General features: G+C 36.6%; 1 protein-coding gene across 1 annotated transcript; it reads right to left on the minus strand.

Moving 5' to 3' along the window:
* Positions 1-6528: 6528 nt before the first annotated feature.
* LOC107704811 (HEAT repeat-containing protein 6-like) lies at positions 6529-20936 on the minus strand. Its single transcript, XM_016507837.1, is given in 20 exon segments — positions 6529-7367; positions 9616-9820; positions 10704-10800; positions 10888-11089; positions 11213-11240; positions 11339-11473; positions 11559-11651; positions 13235-13357; positions 13446-13801; positions 13921-14020; positions 14970-15176; positions 15267-15444; positions 16449-16723; positions 16850-16993; positions 17137-17238; positions 17975-18089; positions 18807-18922; positions 19002-19142; positions 19232-19339; positions 20619-20936. Coding segments are annotated over 20 exon segments (3645 nt in total). The 5' UTR covers positions 20913-20936; the 3' UTR covers positions 6529-6741.
* Positions 20937-22350: the final 1414 nt, after the last annotated feature.

Here is a 22350-nt window from a genome sequence, read left to right on the forward strand (position 1 = left end):
TTCTAAAAGGGGAAAAAAGCACCACAGAAAGCACATATATGTATATATATATATATATATATATATATACTGTATAAAACATTCTGTTGTTTCTAGGTAAAGTTGCCAGAGAGTGTTCAAGGATTTCCCGCTTTTTCGAGTAATAACCAGTTTTATCAACATTAACTTCAAGTAAACTTAACTAGCACTAATTCTTGAGGGAATTTACATGATTATAAGTAGAAAAATCTACTTTTTCAGTCTACAAACTTTTGACACCCACTCAAAGTCTTTGCAAAAATCACTTGACAATTCATGTAAACTGCACCGACAGAACACCGAATTGCATTATAACACGTATCATTCAACAGCTATGATGCTGTGGTTTTACAACACAGTAAAGAATTCATGAGTTTTTTTATGGAGACTTTGATGGCTCCTCAAGAGGGCACCGTAAATGTAAGAAGGAGAATAAATGCAGGTAGAGCATGTGATGCTGGCGCAGTACCAGACACTTCAAAACTATACAGCAAATTTGAAGTAAATCCATTTTGATTTCAGCAGGGATTCAACATCACCCAATATGGTTCTATGTATGGTACAATATGGTTAAACGCAGTTTGAAGTAAGCATACGATTTTAAATTGTAGCATGTTTAAGATGAGCATTTGAATCATTTCTTTTATTAATCAGAAACATGCATTAATGTTTTAGAGAGCCTTATCCAATCCGAAGAGATTTTAAAGGTCCTAATTGTCCCTCATCTATTGGGACCCCCAGTGGGAAGAGGGGGATGAGGGTGAGCGCTCAGGAACAGACGTGCCTGAATCAGCATTCCTCCCTCCCGCCCTCCTGTTAGAGATGAGTGGACTCTGCCCTGCTGAACCTCACGCTCGCTTGAGCTGCTCTTCACAGGATTCACACGTTTCGCCCTCTTCTTCATCCTGATTGCACTCCTCCTGCTGCTTTTCTCTCTCATGCCTCAGTGAGCCCAAAGTCAATCAAGGTATCACATCGAACTAAAACTCACAGCTAATTTCATTAAAGCTCATGCTGTCATTGCTTTCAGATATTTACAGTTACTTGTCCACAGATTCTGTTATTCAATAACATATAACAACATATAGGCTGCATGATTATGACAAAAATCATAATTGTCGATTATTCCCTTGAAGTTGTAATTGAGATTATGAATTACGATTATCACAATTTAAAAATATGAATGGTATTATAATGTTATACTAAAACTAAAATTAAAATAATGGGGAAAAACATGTAGAAAGAAAAAAATGCATCTTAAGCGTGCAGAATAACATAAGTGGACTTTGAACGATTAATTGCCGCTTTGAACGATTACGTAATTGTGGCATCTGTAATTGTAATTGCGATTAAAAATTCGATTCATTGTGCAGCCCTAACAACATATTATTGAACATTTTTAAAAAGATTTTTAAAGTCTTCCTGGTATTTAAGTGTTGCACTCAAGTTAAATTATATTAACTGTGCTGGGTAGTAACTTATTACATGCAATCTGTAAAAATGAATTATGTGTAATTAGATTACAGTCATGGCCAAAAATATCAGCACCCTTGGTAAATATGATCAAAGGCGGCTGTGAAAATTAATCTGCATTGTTAATCCTTTTGATCTTTTATTTTTTTTAAATCACAAAAATCTAACCTTTCATTGGATAATAAGAATTTAAAATGGGGGGGATTATCATTATGAAATAAATGTTTTTCTCAAATACACGTTGGACACAATTATTGGCACCCCTAGAAATTCTTATGAGTAAAATATCTCTGAAGTATATTCATATTCACAATTTTGAGCACTCCAGGGTGATTATGAACATGAAATTATCAAGCCATGGCTTCCTGTTTCACAGAAATATTAATAGGAGGGAAAACAAAGCCCAAATTCCCTTAATCATCCATCAGAAAAACCAAAGAATGTATTTCTGATGTGCAGCAAAAAATAATTGAGCTTCACAAATTAGTGAAGTGGCTTTAAGAAAAAAGCTAGAGCAGTGAAAATTCCCATTTCCACCATCAGGGCAATAATTAAGAATTTCCAATCAACATAAAATGTTATGAAACTGCCTGGAAGAGGACGTGTGTCTATATCGTCCTAATGCACGGTGAGAAGGAGAGTTTGAGTGGCTAAAGACTCTCCAAGGACCACCGCTGGAGAATTGCAGAAAATAGTTGAGTCTTGGGGTCAGAAAACCTTAAAAGAAAATTGTCAAACAGCACCTACATCACCACATGTTGTTTCAAGAAAAATTCTCCTAGCTCATCCAAAAACAAACTCCAGCATATTCAGTTATCAGACACGACTGGAACTTCAAATGGGACTGGCTTCTATTGTGTTAATTGTGTCCAATGTGTCTTAGAGAAAAACATTTATTTCATAATGATATTTCCCCCCATTTTAAATTCTTATTATCCAATGAAAGGTTAGATTTTTGTGAATTTTTTAAATAAAAGATCAAAAGGATTAACAATGCAGATTAATTTTCACAGCCTTCTTTGTTCATATTTACCAAGGGTGCCGATATTTTTGGCCATGACTGTATATTATGTTCCAAAATCCTCATAATCAGATTACGGTTACTTTTTTAGTGATTACATATTATTCACATATTATGTTTTAATTTGTTGATTCTCTTTCTGACTTCTCTTTTAGAATTTCCTTTCACTATCTTTCCTTTAATGTTTGAACCAGATTCTAATTTTAACATTTATTGTTAGCAACAGCGGTCTGTTTTTTTTTTTCTTCTAATTATTTATTGATTTTGTATTATTATTATAAATTTTTAATGATAAGTAAATGTTATATAAACAACCGTTTTATCTATAAAAGAGTTTCAGTAAATGTTTCTTTCCCCTGCTTGCATAGGTTCGCAAATACTTCTAGTTTTGCAGAATCACACACACAAACCAAGCCCCCGTCAGGTGACTACAGTTACACAGAAAATGGAGAGAACACACAGCATTCTGAGTACTGGATTTAAAGAAAGCATTTGACTTTTAATGAGACATATGGCAACATTAATTGTACAGTATAAAGTGCAATGTAAACAGTTCCTATTGATTGCAAAGGATTATGTCAAATCTAAAAATAACCATTTGATTCAGAAATGATTCATAACTGGTCTGATGTTACTACACACAAATGGCAAAATTTCCTCATCATAATTCTATAAACTCTCACATAATGAAAACATATGGGCTTAGACATTCATCCACATCATTAGGGAAATCTCCCTTATATGTTATATATAATTTGTGATCCATGCTTCTGAAATTTGGGACAAAAGCAGCACTCAATTAGACCATGTATAAAAAAAATTAAGCAAACACTGCTATGTATAGCTGTGAGATACTATGTCTTCATTTTATCCAGTGACCTTCACTGATGATTGATTCTGAAAGTCTAGAGAGAGAGAGAGAGAAAAAGTCTAGACCTGCAGACACAGGATTCCCAAACTTTTTTGTCACCTGAACCCCTTTTGAAAATATTTATGTGAAGGCCTTGTAAGATTTTAGGCTAATACTTCAATTATTTATGCACATTCACGACTCTCTGATGTCGGTTTATGGTCACATCAACTCGCAGGTAAAGAAATAAAAGAGTTGATCTTTTTTAGTGTTCAAATGTTTCATTTATATTGTTTTTATTTAAAAAGTATTTAACTTAATTAAATTTTTATGATTTAATCAGCTTTTCACTAATTAGCTTTAAGCTAATTGAATTAGCTTTTTTAGTTGTTTCACTTTTTCAACTTTAGTGAGTCTGTAATGTTGCTGTTTGAGCATAAAAAAGATCTGCAAAGTTACAAAGCTCAAAGTCCACTTCAAACGGAGATATTATATATAACTGAAATCACTTTTCAAAAACTACAACAAATGACTCGTTTGGACTACAATGCATATTTTCCGGGATTTGTGATATCACAAATATCGACGAATGGGAGGAGACCTGGTTGAGCTGCACTAGAGAAGGCCACGAGTGTTTATCACCATGTCGGAGACACGCTAGCTTTCCCAAGGCAGACGAACTTAGAGTGGTTACAATCATTCGGGTTTAAATCGCGCTCAAATTGATTTGATTTTGACGCAATATTTACATTGAAGCTCGCAGGCGGCTATGGTAAAGGACGTGACATTTCCCGACCAGGCGCCGAGTGGAGCCAATCACAACACACACTGGCCCAGCTAACCAATCACAGCACATTTCGTATTTCAGAAGGCGGGCCTTCATTTGATACAGGAACTATTCGAGCCGTTCATGCCAGACTGGGGAGAGAGGTGTTGTAATAATGTAAAATATGTGAAAAATAATGTTTATGAGTATGAGACTTTGTAAAAGAGCATAATAGGACCCCTTTAATATTTTTTTATAACAAAGAATGGAATATATTTTATTTGTATTTTCATACAGTATTCACTTTTTATTTCATCTGGTGTCTTAGTGATTTTCAGTAAATGTGTGTAGTCAATTCTCCTCAAGTTCACAGGGTGTAGTTCATTACATTAACTACGAACATTTTCCGCTAACATTTGACAACCAGAAAGTGTCCAGATACTCTTTGTCTATAAAGAGATGTAGTGGTAACCTTATGATTATAAGCTAATGGCTGCTAATACAAGTTACCGATTCAAAACTAAGAACAAATGACCTAGAAATGTAAGTTACAGTGCTTCTCAATTATATCGGTATTATGTGCATAAAAGTTGCCTGAGGGGACCGTAATTACTGACTGTAAGTTGCTTAGGAAGAAAATTGTGAGTAATCATGATTCACATTACTTTTAGAGAGTTTAACCAAGAGATTCCAGCTGCTCCCAAATGTCAAAACCCAATCACACTTTTGTCCTAACATTACAAAATAACACACTGAGAAACCCCAGCAAACGTCTTGCCTATATATACATATATATGAGCAATATCACTCGAGTACGAGAGCGATACCGGCTCTATATCAGCATGGCTGTGATTAGGCCAGAGGCACGAGGTCGCAGGCAATCACAGCCTCTGATATAGTCGGTATCGCTCGAATACGAGTGATATTGCGTTTATACAACAGTTCGACGGAACGTGTGTAATTAAACAAGAAACAATGGAGTGCCTAGTAAAACCCTCTTTTGTGCAGAACTACTTCCTTCCGCCACGGATTCAAAGCTCAAGTTGACAGTTAAACATACGTCACTTTTAGAATTTGTATCAAGGGCATGTGCTGCTTCAGTTAGGTTATTAGTGAGAAATAATGAGGTTATAAGAGAAACAATGCGGCAAGACATGCATCCAAATGAGAGAGAGAGAGAAACCGCAAAGCTAGACGTTTCTTCTTATATTAACTAACGTACTCTACGATTAGCTCAGTGAATAATAATAAAAAAAAAACATAGACCCGGCTAGAACAAGCGGAGTGATACAAAATTGTGAAAGGGCGTTCCTGTAGCGATACCAGTACAATATCTCACGGGTCTCAACCAATCAGATTTGAGAACCAGATCGAACTGTTGTATAAATATATATAAAGTAAATTTAAGTTAATGTAAATTTAGTCGAAAAACTGTATTAAACTAAATTTGTTGAACATTTGCTACGGAATAAACGAGGAATTAAAAAATGTCTTAAATATTTTTTACACCCAAACCGCATTTAAAGTTACAGTACGTTGCGAAATTAATGTCTGCATTAGTTTACTATACTATCATAACCAGAGATGGGCATAAATACATGAAAATTTAATTTAATTGTAAATTTAAATACAAAATACTGTGTGGAAAAATGTGCTTAAATGCAAATTACATTCGATTTTTTATTCCCAAAGGCTTTAAAATACAAAAAAAGTAGTTTGTATTTCAAATACGTATTTTAAATACATGTTTCTGAAATACTGCCCATCCCTGGTCATAACAGTCTGTATTTAAACACCCGTCATTATCATTTCAGCTCCAAAGACTTTTAGTATAATAAAAATGCAAACAAACGAAAACCACCCACAATAAATAATTTTTTTAGTAACTTGCTACTACTTTAGTAACACATGCTTACCAATTGTGTTTGAATGATCTCCTTCTTAAGTTAATAATTTCATATCAAGTTTTAACTAAGAACTAAAAAAACAAACACTCGAGTCTACAAATGAGAATGTTTTTTATTTGTCTATAATCTGCAATTGTATTTTTATTTGTGTCAAATCACTCAAAGTGAAATTGGTTTCAAAGGAACAGCTCACTCAAAAATGTAAGTTTGCTGAAAATACTCACCCTCAGGCAATCAGAGATGCAGATGAATTAGTTTCTTCTTCGTAACAGATTTGGAGAAATTGAGCTTTTTTAATGTGCGAAGACAACAGGGGATGGATCTTTTCCCTGGAGGAAGAGTTGTTATCCAGAAGCGACAGTTTAAAGTAAAAAAATGACTTAATGATAGACTTGTTTATTACAAACATGCAGCTTTTCATTTCACAAGACATTAATTGATGGATTGGACTCCAAGAAAGTACATTTCTCCAAATCTGTTTCGAATCGGTCTCTACATCTTGAATGGCCTGAAGGGGAGTAAATTTACATTTTTGGGGTAAACTATTCCTTTAAAGGTGTAATCCGAGACTCAACAGGAAATTCTTTGATACTTTGAAATATATTTTAATATACACATTTTTTATAAAATCTAAAAGGCAGTTTCGACCTCAGACAGTCATGCCATATGGCTTCATCAACAGATGAACACGTCTGTATTTTCACTTTCACTGTGGTAATTTGCTGAGCGGAAGGGAGAAATCTTTGCTGTCCGATTCTTTCATCTCCTCAAAGTTCCTCACTACATCCTCGAGGAAATTCACCACAGTCTTCAGATCCTCACTGCTGTCCAACACGGCCTCTTCCAGCTGTCCCTTCAGCCTGGTCAGTGTCTCGTTGAGCGCCATCAAACCATCTTCAGGCAACGCATGATCCCCAGCCTCCTCCCCTGCAGCACCATCAACCCCAGCAGCCAAAGTCACGCCCTTATTGCTAAGGTAGCTAACCAGGAAGCCCTGTAGTACTGGCCTGGATTGGTCACTCAGTGATGACCTCAGCACTGGAAGGTCATCAGGCTGGCATAAGGACAGAAGGTGCAGGAGAGCATGGCAGAGCTGTGAGCGTAAGCTAGCACAGTAACGATATTCAAGGAAGTCCTCCATTTCTTCGCTGTGCTCAAGGGCCTGAGCCAAAGCTCGCCACACTTCGGCGAATTGTTGAGCGTCACCATAGCGATCTCGCGTTGATGGAACAGAAAGTGCAGCAGCAGATTTGATGCGTACTTTGAAGTTCTTGCAGGATGTGACGACGTAGGACAGGGCAGAGTAGGCTTCCTTGGACCAGACGGCAGAACCTGCAAGTGAAATGGTGTGTTTTAAGCGGTTCACGCCATGGATTACCGTAATTACGACATCCCAACTTTTAAAAAGCATTCACGTCTTTGTAGAACTCGTAATTACAACTTGTAAACTCTGAATTTTCTAAATGCTTTGACTTTGTTTAACCACTGTTTGAATTTAAGTTATGAGCGAAACTGGAATAATCGCATAAAAAATTTGTTATGCAAAGTCACATGACTTTTTTTTTTTTTTTATATGCATCAAGGAATTTATTCCTTTGTAGTTTATGCACGTTTTCTTATCAGATAAAAAAAAATGATCTGATTGAGTGATTTATCCAGTTGAGTGCATGAGTTTTTTTATGCACATTTTTAGAATGTATGCGCTTCTTGGCATTTCAATTTTTTTGTACGATATCCCAAAATGCGCATAAAAATAGGTGGATGAAAACATAGCTACTAACATGCTTAATTATGGTAATTATGACATGTCGTGAACGCAGTCTTAGCTCAATGTTATGTGGTTATGTACTTTGTTAAATAATAAACCCACCCTTAAAACTCTAGAAGGGGACAAACAAGGGCTAAAATAAACTTTAGTTTTGACAAAAATGCTTAATGCATAAATACAGCCAAATACAAAGTTTACTCTATTTGACAGCGTGCATGAACACAGGCATTCGACATGTGCACTGGAAACGATGGAAACGAACATGTAAAGATGCACCCCAAGGCTGTTGAAAATTAATAAAAATATGTGATTATTCACGTCGGTTGAGATGTTACATGAATCAATGAATCGCGATACATTAGGGGGTGGGGGTTTATATGAATGTATCTTTGAGGGGAACTGACTGTCTTCAGAAAAGTGTACACTCTAAAAAATGCTGGGTTAAATACAACCCAGTGCTGGTGTAAGTGCAGCTGCTTTGTTTACAGCTGTAACCAAGGAAACGCTGTATTGCCGCTGTTCCATAAGCGCCACCTGCTGTCGGACAGTGAATTTACGTTCTTGCGTTTAAAATGATCAAATCTAATTTAAATCAAAAAACTTCTCATGCTGTATGTATGCAGCATCTTTGTTTGGATTGTGATTAAAATGCAGTGTTTGCCTCTAATTTTCAATGGAAAGAGCACAGGCAACACCTTAGTTTGTTTATATGAAGATATTTATTTTATTTATATTATTTATTTGATTTGGGATTTGTTTTGAAATTAAAATTTTTGTTATTTGACATACCGTATTGGCCCGAATATAAGACGACCCTGATTATAAGACGACCCCCCTTTTTCCAGATGTACCTTTATTCGGCTCAAAACGGTATTTCAAGGAAATGTGCAGCATTTTGTATGAGAAATAGAAAATGACACATTTTCATAACTTTTATAACTTGCCTTAAATCTCATTTTGTAAAAAAAAAAAAAAATCGTGAGAAAATCGTATCGTGAATCATATCGCATCGTGAGTTGAGCAAATTGTTGCATCCCTACTAGAAACTTTGCCCAGTGTCTGCGCTATTTCTCTCAAGGAATTATGAATGCGTGTATTTCTTAAACCCCCCCCCCACAAAAGTGTTCAACACAGATCTCCAGTAGTTTGTTTTTGTTGTTGTTCTATCTCTTGCGTTTCTTTTTTGACTCTGAAACAACAGCCTGGGTCAGTGTTGCCACCTTGTGGATGAAATAATTGCAAAATAATTCAATGTGCTTGAAAACCAGGCTGAGCACATACTATGCTGTGTACACCCTAGTGTACACACACACAAAAAAAAGGAAACTTTCACCATGATAAAGAAATGTTTTCCAATCTAGTTTTAAATGATTTGAAAAACTTTTATACCACTTTAAACTTTTACTATATTTTTTTAAATATCATGTGGTGTAACCATCAAGTAAAACGTAATAACTCATTTTCCTTACACTCAGAATATACACAAAATACATGTGAAAGTGTAAATATTTTTCAATATGAAAATATTTTTTTATAAATATAATAAATAATATCATTGTTTTTAGACTCTGACTTTGTTTAGGGGACAAATGTTTTTCAAATATTCATAAGCAGAAAAGCAGTTGTGTTAAATTATTATTTAAAAAAAAAAAAACTAACAAAACATCGCTTTTTTTTTTAAAGATTTGAATTGTTTTAATGTTATTTTCAAGAACTGTTAATTTGTCTTCATTGAGATAGGACAGCTGCATCACCCTGATTTTTAATGTAATTTTTAATTCAATAAATCTAATAAATATAAAGTTCACTCACCCAGAGGCAGGCTGTGATTTCTGAAGGCATTGCCCAGTGCATAGCAGGCGTTCCAGCGCACTTTCATGGTTGCATCTCCTCTAACTGTATCTATCAGTGCCCTCATGGCCTCCTGCAGGGGCTGCTCAAACACAGGCTTTCCCAGGTGCACCGGCTGCAGGAAGTGAAGCAGATTCCCAAGCGCACGGACAGCATTGCTCTTTACCTGCAACACGGGAAACCCTTATCAAACTTGGAGTTCATTATCAAGAACTTAATTTGGACAACTTTAAAGGCCATTTTCTCAGTATTTTAATTTTTTTGCACCCTCAGATTCCAGATTTTCAAATAGTTGCATCTCGGCCAAATATTGTCATATCTTAACAAACCATACATTCAGTTTTCAGATGATGTATAAATTTCAATTTCGAAAAACTGACCCTTATGACTGGTTTTGTGGTCCAGGGTCACATTTAATAAAGACAGTTATAATGTCCAAAAAAATCTCATATAAATGCTGTTCATTTCAACTTTTTATTTATCAATAATTGAAAACATTTTTTTTTATCAAGTTTCCGAGCGGTAATGATAATAAAAAAATGTAAGTAACAGTATAATTTCATCAATAACATTAAATATGACTTTGTTTACTGGTAACATTTTGGCTTTGATGGGTGATGTGTTTTGGGATCTTATCTGCCCTTATAAAACATATTTTTTAACCCCTTAGCATTCCTGTAAAATTTGGTGCTCTGACAAAGACACTGATTGTACCTGCTGTGTTGATTGTATCTTAAAATGACAAGAATCTCAGCTTTCCAAAGATATGTGACATGTTTAGCTATATATTTTTTTGTTGTATGAGTTGTTGTATGTCATGAAGTTAACCCTCAAAAACACACAGTGTACAACGGGTGGTACAGTGGAATGCTGGTATGTAACAGGAATTCCTAGCCCGAAATATCAAATGTTTGCATAATTTAGCAAAGTAGCACAAAGTTTCAAGGTGGAATACATTTTATTTAGCAGCTTCAGAAATCTTTTGAAGATGCCGTGAACACATCATGTAAAAGGCTTCTGGCATCAATAACAAAAAAAGAAATACCCACCCTGTCTTTATCTCCTGAAGCTTTAGTGGCAGATCTCAGCATGTTCAGAAGCAGCATATCAGAGAACTCCTCCTGAAACTCCAACCCCACTGACTGCCTGAGGACAACAAATGAGCAAAGGAAAACCATCTGTATAACTACATTAATGTAATTAAACACAGATGTGGTCAATTGTCTTTCTCACATGTTGACAATGAGTGTGTCGGTGAGGTTGCCAAGCGACCAGGCTGCCTTTGCACGAACGTTGGGTGAGCGGTCATCCAGAGCAGTGAGGATGGCATTAGCCGTGTCTGCCACAAACATCACATCCTGTGGTCGTAAAAAAAAAAGCAAAATTAGTCAAGTTAAATCAGTGCGGAGTACTTTTCTAGGTGGATGAAGGTGGACTTACTACGTTATATATATTAAATATACAACTAAATAAAAGTAAAATATATTCTAAATATTTATAACATTCTTTAGAAATTAAAAGTGAAGCTCTTTCACTATATGAGAAGGCTGATCTGTACCTCTCTTACACAGCACTTGCGTCTTATCCTGCAGATAGTGATAAATATATATATATATATATATATACAGTATATACAAATCACAAAGAATATCATGTGGAAACTCAAGAGGTCAAACACACTCACGGGCAGCTGGCTGAAAGCTTGTGGTAGGATGGAGGAGAGGGTGTCACATGCGCTGGTCTGTAGGGTGGGATGCTGCTCGTTCTGTAAGGCACTGATCAGTGGAGCACCCAAGACGTCTGACCAGAACTCAACCACCTGAAAAGGGCAAAAGACCAGCATTACATCAATATCATGATCTTTGAATTTAGTTTTGTGCCACGTCACATGCAGCATTTTTTACCTGACACACTGGCACACATTTGGCACTTTGTGGAGGGGTGTTGGCATCAGATCTGTACTGCTGGATAATGCCTGTTCCCAGTTCTTCCAGAAGCTTGCAAAATACACAGAAATTGTAAAACAGAACAACAACAACAAAAAACAAACACATGAAACAAACATTAACAGTTAAAAAAAAATTACAGGACAGGTGCTTGCCCATTTTTTGTCTTATTACATGATGTGCCAAATTAATTGGACATCAATTTTGGCTATAGAAATAAATATTTTGATTTAACATTGCATAAATAACAATAAAAATATTTTTTTTGTTTGAAACATTGAATACTGAAATATAAAATTGTTATTATAAAAAACGAAATGATACTCCAAATATGAAGCAAAAACCATCAGAAGATGGCAGCAAGTAACTATCTTGATGAGGGAGTCATTTAGTCATTCATTCAACCGATTCATAATGGTCAAGTCAATCAGAAACCAATCTTTATGAATTGGTCATTGGCTCACAAGACTTACAATCTGAGGTATCCTTCATACAGCATAAAGAGTGCAGGATAAGTTGCTTGCTTAAGTTTAAGACTAAATGCCTGTTCACACCAAGAGAAATCTTCGATGCAATAAACATTTTAATTTGAATGAACGGCTGTTAGATTGTCTGCTCAGATCTACAAACATTTGAATTACTGCTTTTCCATAAGCACCACCTGCTGTCTGAGAGAGAATTTGCTTCTTTTTTTTTTCAGCCCATCTGCAGATTTTAATCCACTGGTCTGAAAGACATTGCATGGAAAACCTGAATTTTCATTGTGAACATGCCTTAAAGGGTCATGAAACCCCCCGTTTCAGCACTGGTTAGTTCTCACCACAGTTTAAAAAAAATGCTAAAAAAAGTGGGTGTGATGCGCAGCGGAGCGGAGGGGGGGGAAGAGGGGAGACAGACAACACACACAGCTTCGCATTTAGTTTCATTTTGCTCCCATCGAGTTAAAAACACAAATAAATGCACAGCCATTTGCACTGTGCATCGAAAACATATATATGAACACTCTGTTGCACCTCTGAGAACTTTTAAGGCTTATTCTGTGGTGTTTATATAAGCCTTTCAACGGGTTGTGTCACAGAGCTGTAAAAACGGTTATGCTCACCAAGTGAAAGAATCGCGTTTGTACCGAACTCTTATTACAAAGCAAAAACAAACACACTTCTTCGATCCATGAACGTTTCTCTCAGTTAATGTGCACGATGTCATCTCACAGTCTGAAACGTCTGTCACAGCAAATCAACACATGCTGTTGTGAATAATTAAGCGAAGCGTCTTCTCATAGGATAAGAACACGCAGTCTCATGAATAATTTAATAGACACCGAAGCGTCACCGATGTACTATAGTCCATTGCCACGTCACAAATTGTGACGTCAACACAATGTAGATTTTAAACCCGGAAGATAAAAATAGCGAAAAAAGCTTAAAATTAACCAGTTTTCTCCAACAGTTAAAATTATCGGATGCTAACATTGTCTTCCATGATGTGCAACACAAACACCTCTGCTAAAATCTCAGAAAAAGTAGTCTGGGGTTTCATGACCCTTTAAAGTTTAGTGATTTGAACAAAATCCCACGTTTGCCATAGCATGCACCAATAAGACAGGAAATGACAAAGACATAAAGATCCAATACTTTAGTGCCATGAAGTTGCACAGAAGGGTCTTGCTCTTTGAGACAGCGAGCACTGAGTTGCCCCAACTCCAACAAAGAAGTCTGAGCCAGTGAGAAGTAACCCTTCATCAGATGAGCCAAAACCTGAAAAAAACCACATACAAACCATTTAAGACAAACATTTCATGATGCGCAAATACTGTGGCTGCCTCTTCACAAACAGACCACTCACCTGCAGGGCTTCAAGTCGGATGGGTGAGGGTTCCAGCGATGCTCCACTAGACCCTCCGGCGTCACTATCCGAGTACGGTTCCTCGCGAGGCTGAGTGACCAGGCTCACACACAGCTGCAACAGCCAGCACGGCACCTCCGGACCCCCCTCAACTCCTCCAGGAGACGAGGCTTCACCGTCTCTCCGAGCGGGAAGTCTCCAGTTGTGAGAGAGCTCCTGTGGGGTGCTGATGCCGGGGGTGCTGAGGGCAGATGTGGATCCGGGCTGCTGGAGAAGGAGCTGGATCTCTGGGAGGGGGGCTTGTGTTGAGACTAATGCACCGAAGAGGGTGAGACTGGACACACGGACGTTCACATCTACCATGGGAGGAAGAGACAGAATGGTGAATGCTCGAATTGGCTGAATTTTTTGTCATTTGTTTTAGACCATGTATTCAACATCTGGACAGTTTTAATAGTACAACTTGTAATAGTACCTCTGTGGCGCACATATGGACGGATTTGTTTCCACAGTGGGCTCAACAGGCCCGGTCTGAGACGATTATAGGGCACGTTGGACACCAGGTGGGCAAGGCACTGAAAGACAAAACACAAATGGTGGTGTTCACAAACTCATTGGACCAGATTTACTAACAGCTTGCACCGGAGCAAACCCTCTTTTGGTATTAAAAAAAACTACTGTCAGGATTTACTAAAAGCACTCAGTGAAAAATTTGCGCTGAAAAGGTGTGGACAGCTGACCTTATTGCAAATGCATTTGTAGGAGTTTCCCTTTCAGACGCAAATTTATGGGAGGATAGTATTTAAATGAATCATGCAACATGATTTACTAAAGTTTGCGGTAGTGAATTTGTGCCAATTTGTAATTACAAAATTGCTTAAGTTAGTTCTGAGAAAAGGTCTAGCGTTATTCTGAGGCCACTACATGTTTTATAAATTATAATAGAAATGATGGTATTATTAATAGTATTTATTTTGAATTTGCTTTTATTGTTAAGATTGGTTTTAATTTTAGTTTAACTGTTAGTAATATTTTGATCTTTTGTCATTTTTGCTTTTGCTTATAATTTAGCATCATGGCTATATTCATGACAAGAAACAAGTTAAAAATAGGAAAAGTAAATAAAAAATATATAAACAACATTTACAAAATAGTTTTTTAAAGTTGATCTTTTATATAAAAAAAATAATAATAATAATTCTAAAACTAAATCTGGCCTCACTTCATTAAAAATCAAAGTCCAACAAAACATGCTTCAGAGATATTGGACTATGACATAAGAGGCATATGAGAGGGTGTTTGTATTTGTTTTTCAGAAATGTTTCTATGCTGAAATGTTTTTGAATTTTTGTTGTAGTTTTAGTAGCTTCGAGTTATCACCTAAACCAAGGCAATATTTCCAATATTTTTAGGTTAGGTTATTCATCTAATATTTATATTTGATCTTTATTTCAGTCACCAAAAATGATTTCTAATAGTTATAGTAAATAATAAGAACACTGGCGTGAGTGTGTGGTCTATTACCTTTAAGACCTGTGTGAGGGTTTGACAGGATGACTCTGCTACGAGTGCTAGCAGCAAGCAGCGGTGCAGCTCTCTGACACTGGCAGCTAATGTGGCCGAAAAGGGAGTGAAGGCCTGGCGGGGTGCACTGGTGTCTTCAGCGGTGGAGAGGAACTGGCGAGAACCTTCTAGAAGAGCAGACAGAACCTGCAGAGAGCCTGCCCGTACCTAGGAGCAAATGTGGTATGTAAAATGTCAAATAGGCCATATTTATCTCATGTCAGAAACTAAATGGCCAACAGTGGACTTGTGTTTTACCTTTGGGGAGGGGTCCTTTAGAGCAATGGTCAGGAGGGTAAGAGGAGGAGGGCCTCCAATCCCAGGAGCATCTGGAACAAAGGAAGACCAGTAGCCATAGAGGATTCGTTTCTCAACACACTTGACCACAGCCAGGAAGCACTGAAGCGCACTCTGCCGCACACGTGCTTGATACAGCCTAGACGAGACAGTAGACAAAACAAACACATTTATATTTAAAGCCATGACAACAAAGTGCAATCATGTCTCATTAGAAAAACAGAAAACTAGATTAGCTAATTAACTTCTTATGCAACAGCCAGAAAAAGTTACAGAAATGTAGCATTTTAAACTAGATAATAACAAATAACAACCAATCAACAATAGTTATTGTCATTATTATTATTGCACAATATCGCATAATGACACAAAATATTCCAAATTAATAGGTTTATTGTTGTAATATAATTATTACTACTTCTGATTACTATTAAAGCTGTGCAAGAGAAATACAGCAATAGTTATTGGACACTTAAAGCTTGCAAAAAACCCTAATATTTATGATAACAACAATAGTTAATATTAATAATACTGATGATCTATTAATTACTAAACATTAACATATGCATTAATTAAATTACAATTCGAAATTAAATTATAATTTATTGTACAAAATACAACAGCATAACCATACAAAATATTCATAAGGCACAGGTTTTGTTGTTCTAATATAATTACTATTTATCATATAACTACAATTGCAGTTGTGTCAGAGCAGAAACAGTATCAGTCAGTACTGAACACTTGTGCAAAAAGTGTTCCAGATAGTTCACAATTATATTATAATTAATATTAAATATTCATTAAAACATGCATTGTTAAGTAAATTGCTTATTATAATAATAATAATAATAATGCATGTGTTTTTATTGTTGTAGTAAAATTATTATTTAGTTAATCATCAGCAGAAATTAAACGAGTAAGCAAATAAGATCAGCATTTCTGTTAGTGGACACTTGAACATACAAATATTAGTCATAAAAAAAATGTAATCTCTACATAACATGTAAAAATACATCTATGCATATATATAGAGCTTTTTTATATAGAGATTTTTTCTGGGTCATTTACCACCTGTCAATGTTTTGTTTGACCTAATAATGTAAGAAAGCTTTCCTGGCATTAATAGTCTGAGAGTCAAACCTAAGTTTAGATTGCATTCCTCCCTCAGGGTCAGAGAATTCAGAGTCAGAGCTCCCTTTCTTCCAGGAAGGGTAGAGTTGTGGAGTCACTCCTGACGGGGACGTCACACTAGCGGACTGCGAGCCAAGAGACCAAGCACTCTGAACCACTCCAGCTCCCCCAGTTTTATGATGCCCCGAGATGTGGTCACCCTCTCCCTCCTCTCCATCATTCTTTCCCTCAGCTCCAGCTTTCTTCCCTTTCCCACGAGACTTGCGCTTCTTGTTCTGTTGGGACTAAAGCAGAATTATGAGGTTTTTCTTCCACTGGAGATAATACAATTATAGCCTTGATTTTACAACATCCTTTATACTTGTATTTCTAACACATGTGCACTTATATGAAACGTTTTGGCCACCTACTCCAGCCGTTTTTTTCTGTGCAGTGGAGTCTTGTGAAGGTTCAGGTTTTGCAGCGGGAATAGTCTCATACTGAGGGAGAGGAGCTGGGTACAACACCTGTGGCATTTCCACACTTATTCCCGGCAGCCCGTAGAACATGAATCTCTGCCAAGGACACAGTGAGACAATTATCAACTATCATAATGCAATTAGCTCCCCTCCACTTATCAACTCAGCTTCATTTTTGAACTGTATAACCAATCTGTAAATCTACAGCTATAAAAGCGAGAACAGAACAGTGTGGATACTTTGAGCACAGCCAATAAGGTGCCCAGATCCTGGTTCGGAACGGCTTTCCATTTTCCACCATTGCAAAAATACTGCATTCCCTTCAGAGCACTCTGCAATAACTGAAACACAAGCCATGAGAAACTTTTACAGTACATAACCAAAAGACAATGTGAATAACCAACAGTTTGACAGTACTTCAGTAATCTTAATTAAAAGGAACAGTACACCCAAAAATGAAAATTTGCTGAAAATGCAGTGAATGGGTGCCGTCAGAATGAGAGTCCAAACAGCTGACAAAAACATCACAAGTAATCCACATGACCCCAATTCACTTCACTTTCGCTTCACAAGACATTTAACAGATGGACTGAAGTCATGTTGATTACTTCTGGATTATTGTGACGTTTTTAATCAGCTGTTCGGACCCATTCATTACAGAGGATCCATTGGTGAGCAAGTGATGCAATGCTACATTTCTCAAAATCTGTTCTGATGAAGAAACAAGCTCATCTACACGTTGGATGGCCTGAGGTTGGATACATTTTTAGGTGAACGATTACTTTAAGGTGCGGTCACATTTAGCGTTGCTATGAGAAAACTCATGGGTCAGTTCAATAGGAATCTGTGCGATTGGGAGTTTCACATGAGGGCGAAAAAGTTCCACACGCAAATTTCACTCAAGTTTAAGTTGGTCATGCAAATTCACGCTGAGCAACAGAAAGTTACTTGGTTTGAAAACTGGGCTTTATACATTGCCACACTCATGACAACAGAAATTGGACATCGCCAAACTTTCGTTAACGTGACCTCACCTTGACTTATAGTAGCATCGGTAGATAAACATGCAGTACTGACTGTACAGAAGACAATGTCCTCCACATCAGGTGGTTTGGGGGACTGTAGTGTCCGCAGGAGGATTCCATAGCATACACCTTTATATGGCTCCTCTAAATACGGCTGACCAGCAACACTAATACACAAAAAAAAAACTGACATTTAACTCTAAATTGCCATTCTCATCAAGGACGATAACATTTGAATTATCCTTCTAATTCTATAATAGATAAGTCCACAAAAAGATTGTAACAATAATGACACAGAGGAAAAATATAATTGGAATCACTTTTTTTTCCCTGTGTGCGCTTTTAATAAACGGAACGTTATAGCCCTGTGAAGTGGCCCAGCACTAATACGGTTATATTTATAGTTATCTTTTTTTATATGAACGGGCCGTAACGCTGCTAAATAGTTTCTTTGCTTTTATAAATTTGATCAATAGTCAAATCTTCTAGCTAGCTGAAAACAATTAAAATGTACGGATGCTGGAAATATTTGGTACCACATCAGTGTGCTACAAGATACACGATAAATAAAAACAATAAGTGTTCTAAAATCGCCTCAAAATATCAAACATATTTTGATTTCCTCAGACTGGAGAAAATCATAATCTAGAGGTAAAAAAAAAAATGATGCCCATCATACATTATGACATTTTCTGTGAAATCTGTTAAATCCGACTGTCCAAAATCTGCAGACTGACTCTGGCTTTCAGCTTTCTTGACTGCAAATTGGGGCATAGATCTGGGCAAAAGTTGCATAGTGTATTTCAGCCTTCAGTTAAACTTCTACATTTTAAATAGATATTAAACAGCAGCCAGTTATGAAGACTTGATTGCACATGGCTCACCTGAGACATAGATTAGCTAAGCAATGCACAGCAGAACGACGTATCTCTATGTCAGGCTGGCTGGGGTCACCGTAGTTTACCAGAATACCGCTCAGTCCAAGGAGCTCTGGAAGATGCTGGCCAGGATTCAAAATTAAGAGGATTAGATTATAAAGAGTACAAAAAAGTGGGAGTTGCCAGATCTGTGATTCTTACTCTGTGACACCTGGATCCATTGCCATACACTAGTGATGAGAGGGCAAGCAACACTTCCGGGTGAGTCCATGAACTGCATGTGCGCAGAGCATGTGTGCAGTATGATACCAAAACATCAAGCGTATGCTCATCCACTATTACCTGTAAGTAGTAACAAAAACTATTTAAAAAATGATGCCTCTTGATAAGATGCCATATGTATATTCAATACATGGCCACACTGTAAGTACCTGTAGCTGGTTTAGAAGTTGATGAATCAGTTGGCTCAGTTTGATGATAAGATGCTCTTGGCTGAGAGGAACCAGACAGCTTGCATGCATAAGCATCTCACACACAACCTATGAAAGACGACAGGTGGTCATTTAAAATCCCATATTAGATGACCACTACCACTGAATTATGCCCGCTCACAGACATAGGTTCTGCCTTTTTGAGATTACTGGAAATTGTACAAATGGCTACATTTTCTGTACATGTTAATTTATTATTATTAGTTTATACTTATATTTTAACTAATTGGTGCATATATACGTGTACACGTTACATGATGTATACAGTTATTAAGTTGATTTTTTTTACGTTTTTAAAAGAAGTCTCTTACGTTAACCAAGGCTGCAATACTTTATTTGATCAAAAATTCAGTAATACAGTAAAAACAAAACATGTCTTAATAATATCAAGATTGAAATCAGTTTTTGCTGCTTAATATTTTTTGGAAACCATAATACACGACCGTTCAAAACTTTTATGTAAGATTTAAAAACAACAACAACAACTTTTATTTAGTAAGGACACGTTAAATTAATCCAAAGTGGCAGTAAAGATGTTTATAATGTTACAAAAGACTTCTCTTATAAATAAGAGCTGTTCATGTAACTTCCTATCCATCAAAGAATCCTGAAAATAAAATGAATCCACAAAAATATTAAGCAGCAAAAACTATTTTCAGCAACGATAAAAATAAGAACCATTATTAAAAATTGAGCACCAAATCAGCATATTAGAATGATTTCTAAAAGATCATGTGGCAGTGAAGACTGGAGTAATGATGCTGAAAATTCAAACAAGTTATATTTTAAATTGTCATAATTATTTCACAACATTACTGTACTTTTGAAGAAAAAAAAATGCAGCCTCAGTGACCCTAAGATACCTCTTTCAAAAACAATGAAACAGTGTAATAATGCTCAGCTTTTGACAGGTAGTGTACATGTATGCATTTGAGATTTCTTAGATCAGTCTTAACATTTAATTGATTTGTATCCAAAGTTGTATATTAATGTAACTTAGTTATATAAGTTCTGCTTATTTCTAACGTGGAGGTCTCTGTCTTGTTTGGCCTCCTTTGTTGTATAGTGATACATTTTGGAATAATAATAAAATAGGTTGTGCCTCAAAACTTAGTGGCATGTCTAAGTAGTATGTGTGGCCATCATAGACGTGTTCGATCACTAGATTCAGGCAGATATTAAAATGTATTCCATTCGAGCTTTTGAGCCGACGCCCAAACATGTTGTCTAGGTAACGTTAGGTGACCTAACTTAACTAGGTTTTGGGAGACTGGTAGCTTGTCTGAACTTGACAGCTCTAAGGAAAAGAGCATTAATCTGGTCATACCTCTGGTTGAATGTTGTCATGGTTGCCGCTGTTGTAGTTTTCTGAGATAAGCTGGTCGAACAGTAAATTGAGCTCAGTTTTCAGAGTCGCGCTGTCAGACGGTCTCAGTGACCGGAGTTTATTAAAGCAGCGACTGATCTGATCCAGCGCCTGCGCGGAACCGTCGAGCTCATGCTGCGCCTTTGATAGAGGGACAAACCTTGATGTACCGGCTGAGGCGGACTGAACTCCTTGTGTGTTGCGACTGGAAGGAAAACTTAAGCTCGACTCAAAAAACGTTGCCTTACCGGCCATCTTTACAGGGTCAAAATAGGCGGCTTTACTATGGTAACCAGGAACTACGTCCGAGGTCAACCGGAAATGGCCGTTTTTAAATGAAAACTATTTTATTTTAGGCTTTTTTGTGGGCGGTTATTGTAAATGAATTCGTAATCATCAACCGCATTTTGAGTGGGTTGATAATACTGTATTTTTCAAACCGTGTGGCTGTTTTTCAGACTAAAATCCTCATGATAATAAAATTAAAATTGTGAGATTTTGATGACATTGGCCTGAATCACACCCCCTAATAATGTATTAAGTGTATTTAATATATGAAATGTATTTTTGTTTCGTTGCAGTTACTGTTCTTAGATAAAACAATTATATATTTAAAATAACGTATTTATCAATATATTAAATTATATATTTTTTATGCAGGTAACTAAATTATTGCGCACATAAGCATTTCGAAACAACACAGCCTGGCGGCACCTGCTGGTCGTGTTAATGCAACGAAAACTCAGCCAAACTTGTATAATGACACATTTTACAAAAAAAATAAAAAATAAATAAATAAATCCAAATCAATTGCAAATGTTTTAATGAAAGTGTAATCTATTAAATGTAATCTACAAATAGATCAATCGCATTAAATAGGGAGGTTCTGTAAAATTATTTTATTAATGCATAGTGCTTGTTTTGTGTGTTGTTAGACAGGGCTTGGGCTTCAAAATTATCCTCTTTTTTCTGTTTTATACACACTCAAGTATTAAAGGGGTGGTTGACTGTTTTTTTTTTCTAGGCTTGATTGTGTTTATGGGGTGCAGTGTAACATGTGTTAATGCTTCGTTTTTAAAAAAACACATTATTTTTCACATAATTTACCTTTATTCCACACCACTCTGCCCCTTCTCTGAGAAACGGACTGATCTTTTCCTGTTTTTATGAAGTCCCGCCCTCAGAAATAGGTGACTCTGATTGGTTAGCTAGCCCAGTGTCTTGTGATTGGCTAAACCGCCTCTAGTGCGCATCAAAACGTCCCGCCACTCACCTCAGCGGCATGTGCTCCGGTTGTATTGTAAACAATGGCGTCGTTATACCGCTTATCAGTTTGAGCCCGATTGAAAAGCAGAGGATATTGTTGAAGAGGATCGTGCAGAACCTGTGCAAGTACGGCTTTTAATGGTAGGCCTATGTTTTTTGATCCATTAGAATCATTAGAAGATAGAATCACGATTCATATATGAATAGATTTTTACATGCACCTCTAGTTTTCTCTTCTTCTTCTCTAAAGCAGCGCATTGCCTCGCCTTCTTTGCTGCCTTTTCCCGAGGGCGGGGTTTATCTGGGTTTGTTACAAATTCATTCATTCAATTAAAAAAGAAAAATAGATGGTTTCACCAGATCAACGCCATCTAGCGGCGAACCATCAGAGTTTTGAAAAGTTTCGAATCTAAGAAGCCTCTTTGCT

Source organism: Sinocyclocheilus anshuiensis, unplaced genomic scaffold, assembly GCF_001515605.1.
Source record: "Sinocyclocheilus anshuiensis isolate Anshui unplaced genomic scaffold, SAMN03320099.WGS_v1.1 scaffold2304, whole genome shotgun sequence".
NCBI classification, from domain to species: Eukaryota; Metazoa; Chordata; class Actinopteri; order Cypriniformes; family Cyprinidae; genus Sinocyclocheilus; species Sinocyclocheilus anshuiensis.